This window comes from Apostichopus japonicus, chromosome 9 (assembly GCF_037975245.1).
Source record: "Apostichopus japonicus isolate 1M-3 chromosome 9, ASM3797524v1, whole genome shotgun sequence".
Classification (NCBI taxonomy): Eukaryota; Metazoa; Echinodermata; class Holothuroidea; order Aspidochirotida; family Stichopodidae; genus Apostichopus; species Apostichopus japonicus.
The window spans coordinates 34694168-34704857 of NC_092569.1; the positions used below are offsets into that span (position 1 = coordinate 34694168).

The 10690-nt window shown below is 36.0% G+C and overlaps 1 protein-coding gene across 1 annotated transcript; it reads right to left on the minus strand.

Moving 5' to 3' along the window:
- Positions 1–204: 204 nt before the first annotated feature.
- On the minus strand, positions 205–5702 carry LOC139973683 (uncharacterized). Its single transcript, XM_071980517.1, has 6 exons — positions 5461–5702; positions 4397–4608; positions 3758–3967; positions 2865–3170; positions 2352–2613; positions 205–857 (listed from the first exon to the last, which is right to left on the minus strand). The coding sequence occupies exons 1-6, from the start codon at positions 5576–5578 to the stop codon at positions 499–501; spliced, it is 1467 nt and encodes a 488-aa protein (XP_071836618.1). The 5' UTR covers positions 5579–5702; the 3' UTR covers positions 205–498.
- Between the last annotated feature and the right edge of the window lie 4988 nt (positions 5703–10690).

Genomic DNA, 10690 nt, shown 5'->3' on the forward strand with positions numbered 1-10690 from the left:
GTAGTTCGACGGCAAGCCTGATAATGACTTCATATATGTAAGTATTTGAAATATGTGTGTATATGTCCTAGAAACTAAGAATCGTTAAGAATCCACTTGCAATTGTCCATTTCCAACCAACTAATAATACTTGGGGGGGGGGTGGGAGGGTGGGGGTTGATCTACGAGGGATGCAACAAATTAAGGAAAATGCACAAGTTTACCTTGTTTTATTCTTTTGTGAGACTCATACAATAATCAATGTTCAAACTATCAAACAACAGTACGCTGGTTATTATTAATAATTTGACATCAATTTCAATTAATATCTCCTCATTTCCTTAGAAAATTAATTATTTAGTCGAATCGTCCCGTTTGTAATTTTTGTTGCTTTTCTTCTTCTACTTTCTTGTCTATGGCACGTCCAACTGTCCGATGCTCGAAGATCTGTATGGATATTTTCTTATTTCTAAGTAAAAACTGCTTTTTGGACAGTGTGTTATTTATACAGTGTTTTGTCTACACCGGTCGTATTTTCATATCTGTGTATTGGAGGCTACATCCATAACTGTTCAAACTATAACTAAACCAGAGCATGTTCGTTCCTCGAGTAGAGCCGTCGTAATCTCCGTTGAGATTTGAATCTGTGCAATTAGCGCAGTTGTCGCTGCCAACGGGAAAATAATAACAATAGTAACTATAACCGGGACAGTCAGACCGACAATAAAAAGCAGAAGAATACCATCTACAGTCCCAACGATGGTGGAACCACCAGGCTCCTCTGTGTTTCTCAGCACAGTCGAGGCTGCTCGATCCATCGTTGTCCCGGTCTTTTGTACTGAATTGTTTATTGTTGCTATCAGACAAACTATCATAACCTGCAACAAACAAGAAAGAGTAAATAAATCGGTCATTTTATATGCTTTATATATTTACGATATATAAGGTGGTATTTTGTCTTTGCAAGGACGTTTTGATATATTTTTATATTTCAGTTTAAAATACAGTGCCACAACAGGATTCACATACAGATGGGGAACTACTCTAACCAAATAATAGATTTGGGCTACTAGTGTCGCTAATATCGCTCATTATTTTATATTTATTTATCGTAATTTATTTATTTGATTGTTATTTCTAAGTTCACAAATGAGTTGGATCCCACTCTGTCAAAACTCTAGTTATAAATTCCTTGTGTGTGTCGGTGTTAAATTTTATGTGTTGAATAATATTACGTTTAATTTAATTTGCATAACCAAACTCTCCTTATTCAACCCATTGCTTATTTGTTTTCTTGTACCACACATAGGCTAACTTAGGCTCTCTTCGAACCTGGACAAGGAGGGTGGGAGGGGGGGGGGGAGGGGCTGTGTGATGTAGCTTCATATATCATTCAAGTTAGGAAAACAAGGGTATCATTGTAAGATCTAGTCCTGAGTAATCTAACATGTTATTATTACATACAAAGTAATACTTGCATTTTGCAGAAAAGCCATCTCCCCATAAAACAAAAATCAAATAGACGGCATCATCTGTCTGTCAATATTATGGTTGTGATATAATATCTGGCCGGCTCCAAGTTCCCTGTTCTACTGTAAACAGGGTACACAGGGTGTTATTGCAAAGGACGAAATAACTGGGTTCGCATAGCAATTTGCTACCCAAGAATTGCCAGTTGCTAATCAATATTACTTTTGATTAGCAAAAGATGCAGTACCTGCTAATGCTAATTGCTATTTCCAAGAATTGTCGAGCAATTATTGCTAATCAATTCTCTAAAACTATTTCGTCTCTTGTATTGCCATCGATTGTTCAATTCCTTACCCTATATCTATAGCACTTTGTAATATTTGTATCTTTTAACTTGAGCTGATACGTTGGACTATGAACGTAGATTGAAATTTACCCTATACACAAATCATGAAATAAATACGTTTAAATGAACAATAGAATCGACATTGTATAAAGAGAATTTACTATTGATTTAGTAGCTAATATTTTAGGTTTCCACAAGGTAACCAAATTCGATGTATTACATTTATGAAAATCTTGAATGATATTAATTATCGGCATTTTATTATTTAGTTCTTATCGACATGTACAATCTAGTCTCGTACGTATATCTTCTTCGAACAGACTGAATGATTGATTGATTCAAATTTCTCGAAACTATATAGACGAATATTTAAAAATAAAACATTTCTGATTCCTCTGTTTCAATGTTCTATGAATGATAAACCCTAGATTATTTTATATATAACATGATTATATTAACATAGCGCCTCAACGTTTGCACATATGAGAATCATCGAACATACATACCACTTGAAGTCTCACTATACAGTAACGAGAAGAGGCATGTGACTACTCACCTGTATTTCCACTGTGTGATCCAACTGATAGTCGATACTTGTCTGCCTCGTTATTAATGCGAAAAGTCGAATAGACGGCGTAAAACGATGATGAGCCAGAGTCCCGTAGATCAATACGTAGCTGGTACCTTTTCTGGTTGGTCAGAGAGTGAATAAATTTGTTACCTAGCCAGTGGTCGTGATTTTTATTACCAAAACCGTTCTTGTAGTCCGACCAACCACGATAAAAGTCAGCAGAGGAACTCGATCGTCGCTGGAAAACCTATGAAATGAAGAAAAAAAGGTTAATACAACTATAGAATCTACCAATCCTTAAGAGCATGACATTCAAAGCCGAAAAATAGTTAATAAAGATATAAATATTGTGAAAGTGAGATAATTCGCAAGAGTACTTTGTTACTTGATTTGCTTTCCTAAAATGGTCAAGTTCATCTCAACGGGATCTGCAGTGCATCATTTTGAGTAAAGTGAGGAAGTTAAGAATTTAAGTCCTTCATTGTTTGCATTACTCACCGTCCATCCTCCTCCGTTTCTTTCCATCTCACAGTAAACCTGAATGCCGCTTGACCAACCATCAGGGTAAATGGTGTAAACACCATCTCTGCGTGTACCGGAATAATAAAGCTCGTAGCAATCTTTTGGGAGGCTTGTGCACGTCACTCCGTCCCCTTCGTAGCCATCATTACAGTAACATTTACGGACACCGCTCCTCGTATCACAGGTTGCGTGACTACTACACCGGTAACTCTCATCTACAAGCCGGTTGTTCCTACAAGTCGATTTCCGTGTACATCGTGAATTGATGTAAAAGTGGCCCTCCTAATTTAAGATATTCAGCGAAAATAAAAACGACTAATAAATAAATTATGAATTTGCGGTTGTCACAGTTAAATGTACAGAATTTCAACGGTAAGTGGCGATTGATAAATCCCCTCGAATGATATAGGTATGAGTATGAACCTTTATGAAAGTTTTATGAAGTATTTGAAGCCAACTCCGAAGTAGGAGGCGAAAGGATCCGCCATAAAAAAAAGTAGCTGCAAATAGTGAATTCAACGGCTTACCGCGACTATACATTAGGCCTACAAATAGTTCTAACCGTAAGACTGAAAAAAAAAGTATCTATGAAATTTTGTGTCAGGCTTATAAGTGGATGCACACTCGAAGGGAGTGGTCTCGTGATTCCCGACTAAACGTAATGCTTCCCTCGACTGACAGTTTTGACTGGACTGGAGACAAAAAAATGGGTCACTGGCCCCTCCCCAACCTCGATGCGCACGCCACTGGATTATCTGTAAATGTAATGATTTTATCGACAAGTATAAATACTAAAGGTTTCCTTCTAATTACATGGACAATGATTAAGAAAAAAGCATTATAACATTTCCTGAATGAACCGTACTGACCCCTAATACACTTCCTATGTTAGCAACGAAGCAGTTGTGGATGCACGTCTCTCCGTCCCCTTGGTAGTTTGGATTGCAGTAACATTTACGGACACCGTTCCTCTCAGCACAGGTTGCGTGATCACTACACTGGTAACTCGCTTGTATAATCTGGTTGTTTCGGCAAGTTGATTTTCGTGTACATCTGGAATTGACGTAAAAATCGTCTTCCTAATTCCACGAAAAAATAAATAAATTTATTATGAATTTGCGGTTGTCACAGTAAAATGTACAGGATTTCAACGGTGGGTGGCCATTGCAAACTTCCCCTGAATGATCTAGGTGAGGGTATGGATTTTTATGAAATGTGGTCTTTGAAGCCAACTCCGATGTAGGAGTCCACGGGGTTCGCTATGAAAAGGTAGCCGTCAAATGTTGCATTAAAACGGCCTACTGCGACTAAACATTAGGCCTACAATTGGTTCTCACCGCAAAACTATCGTTTGTAGTATCCGTGCATTTTAAAAGGGTTTAAAAGGGAATGACATCTGAAGGAGTAGTCTTGTGCTTCCTGACTAAATGTAAGTAGAATATTTGCTTCTTATTATATGGAAAAAGTCATTAAGAGCAAAGCACTTAAAATGAAAGAACCATACTGACCATTAATACACCTCCTTTGTCAGCAACGAAGCAGTTGCATTGATTGAGAGGGATGCATTGTTCTTGCTGTCTCAGATAATCACCGACACAAACACATTGCTCTGATTTTGTGCGAGAGGTAGCCGAGATGCAAGTATCAGGGTCGTCACAAGTCCTCTCACAGGTCTCATTGCTAAATATCTCATTAGCTGGACACCATTCAGGGATTGTTTCTAGAGAACAGAAAAGAAAATATGAAAATAATAGTAACCTGATACAGTCACGACAAATATGACATGTGGCATAGAATAGTTTGTCGTCATTACTTAAATACGTGGTTGTCGGAAGGTTAAAGGAAAGGAACATACACTCAGAAGCTGCTCGAATAAATGTAGAACATTTTAAATAGGTAGTGGCCGTTCCTTAGTCACATTAATGTTAATATTTATTCTGATAACGAGATAAAACACCATCATTTGTTGTGCAATTAGTCTGAAACCAGGTAGTCATGGCTTGTTCCTGTTTCAGAGTTCTCTAGGTGTAAGCATACTGCTTTCTGACAACAATGGTAATTAATAACAACATCAAAATTCTTTCGTTGGTTGTTCTGATCAAACTGGGAGACGAACCTGGTTTAATTGTAAACGTTATGTTGTACTAACGTTAGGAACGGTTCCTTGTTCAGAGCCATGGTCGTTGTTGAGTACGAAGCAGTCTTGTAGTGAGTGCGTAATCACACTTTAGCTAATGGAGGTATTTTGGAATTCTAGTATGGATACTAATGCCAGATTAATTGTTTGAACTCGCACTAGAAGCTTGTACTTGCACTCATATCATATCATATTCTATTTGCTACGATATGTATTGTAGTGCCGTTGTACTCGCTGATATACTATATGTATACTCGTACTATATATATTGTAGCAGTTTCTTCAAAACATATTTGACATGCCAAATTTACTTCCAAAAGATCCTTCGTTTTCAGAATAAACCTTTTATTTTCTGCGCGTTTACGTTTGACATTTAATAAATGATCATGATTTCTTTTTGGCTTTACATTTAATAATACTGTAAAAGACACTTACCATCTGATATTTCGAATGTTCCTAAACTAGATATATAATAATCCCCCCATTCATCTGAGATACGAAACTCGTCGTATGTTACATAGTAAGTTTCTCCAGCAACGTTCTCAAAGTCCATTCGCAGTTGGTATCGCTTTTGATTTGTTAAGACGGCAATTTTCTCATTTCCGATCCAAAACTCACTCCCTAGAAAGCCAAAGCCGTTTCTGAAGTCTTTCCAACTTCTACTAAATTTTACAGAATCCGATCTTCGTCGCTGTAATACCTTCAAAGAATATCAAAGAAGTTAATTAGGACGTGATTGAATTATTATTATTTGTTCCCTACTGCAATGCGATTTGTTGCTAACAACTATTGCACAGAAATACTTATACTTATATTTCTAACTTCAGTTTGTAGTTTGGGCTAGATGTTTACAGTTTCCTTGGAAGAAGAACTGCACTGTACCTAAGTACAATCTGTACTTAAATTCCACAATACTAAAAATAATTGATTCAAACTTTCGTTTCGATAAAAAAGCGAGATTCTATTTGAAATAACGACGTTGTATTACATCGCTATATATTGCTGCAATCAAAATCTGAAGTAAATTTTTACAAAACTATTTAAACTTGAAAAGAAAACATCAAGTAATCAGCCATACCGTCCATCCACCAGTATCAAGATCATTGTTACAGTAAGCCTCAAACGGTTCCGGATAGCCATCTGGTTTAATAAGGTACACTCCAGATGTATTGTGGGTAGAGGAACATGCAATCGATACTTCTTTGCAATCTCTCGGATACGCAGGTTGTTGCAAAACAAAGTATGAAGAACCTGGATGGAAAGTAAACAAGGTTAACATTTTATTGTGACTGAAAAATAATTTCAGCTAACGAAAATATCGCCTAAGATGCTTTATCTCAATTGCCTCTCTCCACACAGGGGTTAATGGGTACATGCCAGTTAACTTGTCATTGGGCGCAGTATATAACTGCAGCCGTCTGGAGGGATTGTCTCTGGGACAGGTTATTATTGAACAGGGGTAATATAACGTCTGTAAAGCTCTTTGAAACCTATCGCTGTTTAAAAGCGTTACATGAATCAAATATTATGATTAATATTTTTACTATAAGACTTTTTAGCTAATTGTAAGAGAACTGGTTTCGTTACTTAGCGAGTTAAGGCAATGCATCAGTTTAAATATCAGCTATTACTCAACTACCATATAGTCACGACTAAAGTTAAATGAAGTAATCGTTATTGAATTCTCAGATGTAAATGATTTGAAGCATTATTTGTGATTAGTTTTCAGCCTGCAATGGAAATTCAAAGACCAAGTAACTTGATTTCTTTTTAACCAAGCTTCCGTAGTTATCAATCATATCCAAGTGACATCAAAAGACTCACGAAAACAGGAAAATCCCTTTTGTTTAAAGTACCTGAGAAAATATCGTAGGATATAAAAAGATCGAAAGTATACTACTCAGAGGAAATCAACCACAAAATAGATATTCGGAAAAAGTAACACGACTGAAAAACAAAACGTCAAGAGCGACCATTAAAAAGCTAACATTTCCAGCCATTCAAGTTGTCCAACTGAGGTGTTAACGTTTACATTACATAAGTTATATACCTTACAGAGGTTACTTCTTATAATAAGAAAAATCATGTGATATAAATAATACACCTACCTGAAGATCTTCCCTCGGCACTGACGATTATCTGTGTAATAAAAGATTTACTGAATACATTACAAGACATACAGAGTATTGCAGTCAACATAAAGCAGGATCAGATTAAATCTAATGTTAATAAAACCAGTTTGAGGGAAAGAAAGAACCTTTCGCAAACTGGTCTAAAATATGTTAGTTTAAGAGTAAAGTCGATTTATACTTTGATAAAGTTTCCGGATAACCACTTACAATGATGTTTTTCTTTTGTCTATATTCCATATCTGATTTACAGGTCAATGATCACTTACAGGGTAAAACTTTCTTCCAGGAAACATTAGGTTACTGGCATTTTCCGGTTTTACAGCTACTCTGGCACATGATACGTACGTGAAGGACAAAGGCAATAGCCGGCTTCTTCCTGAAACAGCTTTGTTGCTTAATGCAGACAGATGTTCTTTGTTCAAGTCATATTTTGACATTAGAACATTTCAAACATGGGTTGTAACACATTTGTGTTTAACAGTCCTTAATAACACGTAGGGATCATTGACATCGCCCCAGCTATTCTTGTTGGACGAAGATTACCGTGTCTTGATACTTACCGTGCACAATGAAACTCTGAGTTTTTAATGGTGTCATTTTACTTGTAAGGTAAGTTCATAGCCATAGATTTGTATATCTTGCTAACTAAACAATTGTAGCAGCGCTACAGAAGCTCAGCTAAGCTTCTATTTGAAATCATTATGTCTAGTGTTGTGCTGATATCGCCAATATTGGACCTGGCCGATATCCGATTTTTTCAATCTCAAAATCGGCCCCATACCGTTACCGATATTTTTCAACAGCCAGTATGAATGTCAAATCGCACTTTAAGTCATATTTTAATACATAAAGAATCAGAATTATCATCGGCTACCGTAAAATATTATATTGCACAGCACACAAACAGTAACCACTTGATAATTCCTTTGTGCCTATTCTATAACATTAGCCCTAACCTCTTTTTAACTGAATGATCATAGTCCCCAACAAGATGATATGCAAGAAACTATGTGCTAGCATTTTGTTCTTGGAACAACACAAGTCCATTCTTCCTATTACTTCTGTTGAACGGTTCGTTACTCTGTTTGCCCCACTACGTTCAAAACTTAAGCTGCAAGTCTTATACAAATTGTTGTCACAAAGAGCCACGACATTCTTAGCAAAGAATGTTAAAAGATGACGACAAGTTATGAATAAAACTGACTTCATATAGAAAAGACATTAGCGTGTCCTGGCTAAGAACTTTTACTACTCTTAGTGATTAACAGAACCAAAACCACGATATTTTCTTTATTTTTTTTTAACTTCCGTAAAAAAAAATATCCTACCATTTGCCGGTTATACTGACAACTAAGCCTAGCCAAAATTAGCAAGTGCCTCGTCCTTGAATTATTCGACAAATTGTTTCAAACAAAATTCTCAAAATACAATCTTTTCAACAGTCATTTATGTTTTAACAAAATGCATCCATGATACTCATTGCAGCTTTTTAAGAGATACAGACTTTTTGGAATGATTCAGTAGGGGGTGTCCACGTGTTATGAAATGTATTCTCAGCTGAGGACTAGAAGCACTGTGAAAGTTAGTGTGATAAGCTACTACTGTAGTTATAAACATATAGTCACATAGACTTGTGAAATTTACTTTAAAGCGCTACAAAGACTGGTATGTACGTAACGTTAAGTGGCTTGACTGGTCTTCTTACAGATTGTTATATCATTAGATCGGTAAATATTTTTTTTAGAACATTTCGTCATGTATGTTTGACTTGCTAGAACAAATTAATAAATCATCGCAAGAAACAAGAAGTGGCTTTGTTGTGGGAAAACAGAGCAGAAATTGGAATTGGCTCCAACAATATAGGTCATTCTCACACGTATTACACACACAAACTGTGAAAAGGGTCAAATTGGAAATATGTAGGCCTTTTACAGAGAATAACATCGAACTAGATTGGATTTGATCGAGTCTCCCACGGGTGGAATTTTGTCCAACAATGACGGGAAATTAAAATGGAAGACAATTTGCTACTCACATCAAAACGCATGCTGTTCATGAATACTAAAAGGTTGAAAAACAAATAACATGATCATGGCATATGATTGTGGCCCACATTTCATTATAACTTAAATCTTTACAGAAGCCCGTGATTTGAGTCCTCACATGACGACAAAAAATATTTTTCGTGTACAATTTTGGTTCACCGCCATTCAAAATTATATCTTCAAAGCAAAATGGTAGAAGTACGTTATGGCATAGCAAATGTAAGACAACCTTAGTAACGCTACCTCAACAAATCTACGTGGTGCAGTAAGAAGAATAGACTTTTAGCAATTTAATTGTATCTGTTATAACATGATGATCATGATGATGATACACATTGCAAGAGATAAAGAATGTCAACAGAAAGGACAATATAAAAAGAAGAAGTTAAGGAAGAATGAAGGAATTTAATCTCTTTTCTCTCAGACCAAGTCATTCATGACCAAAATTCCATAGTGTGATATTGTTCTACCATAGGGGGAAAGAATTGAACCAATACTCGGCTTTAAATTTGTAAAATTATCAAGGATCGGAAGCAGCTTAAACACATTTTTTTTCTTGTTTGTTAATGCCGAATAATTATGATATAAACATGTTAGAACAGCCGAGCATATGACAGTTCAAAGTTTATTTAATGACAATGTTGTCTTTCAAGACAAACACATATTGTATAGCAATTCTAGTAGTGAAATAGACAATTCTCTGAATAACCAGAAAACAAGGTTTAGATCATTCCTGCAATTTTAGCAGTTCTCTGATGTTTTTTCTCTCCATCAAATTTGTGAAAATGCTTCAAACTGTGAATGCACATGGGTGATAGTTTTTACATGTCGAAAATGTTAGGAATGACTTTTTGGCGCGATTTAGTATCCTTCTAGAAGAATATTTTCCTTGGGTACAGAAAATGGTATCACACTTACCTAAAGTTATGAAAAAAATTATAATCTACATTTTATACTTTGCCGTTGTCAACAGATTAAAGCCGTCAAGGCGATTTATTTGGGATATAGCCAACGTTTTTGTTGTCGTCGAGAATGTTATTCAGGAAGCACAGACGGTGTGCGACGTTATTGTTGTATCTGTATAAAACATTGTGTTTATTGTCACCGTATGCTGAGTATCACATGCCGTTTGTTCCCTTGAATATAATGGAGGAATTTAACTCGATATCCTTCAACATATAAAGCGAATTATTACCATACATTGAGCAGTGATAGATGTTATGATAATACTTTCTAGTTTTTGCAACGTATTAGAAAAGAGACCTTTAAATACAGCGTCATGTATTTTATGTTGTTTAATTTGTAAAAGTCTATCATCGATGTTTGTTAAGTACAGGGAGAGTTTCCTTTGTATACTGAATTATAGTACATGTTACTGTAAGCGATATAAGAAATGTTAAGTTTTATACTACACCAAACAGCCCTATCACGAAGGGAGGGTGTGAGTCGGGTAGGAGGGAGTGATTGATGGCAGCGAAGAGGGAGAGT

Coding starts and splice junctions, on each gene's coding strand:
- LOC139973683 (XM_071980517.1), bottom strand. CDS start 5,578: ATGGACTTTGAGAACGTTGCTGGAGAAACTTACTATGTAACATACGAC. Junction 3,171..3,757: donor ACATAGGAAGTGTATTAGGG/GTCAGTACGGTT, acceptor ATCTTAAATTAG/GAGGGCCACTTTTACATCAA. Junction 858..2,351: donor ATCACACAGTGGAAATACAG/GTGAGTAGTCAC, acceptor TGTTTGTTGCAG/GTTATGATAGTTTGTCTGAT.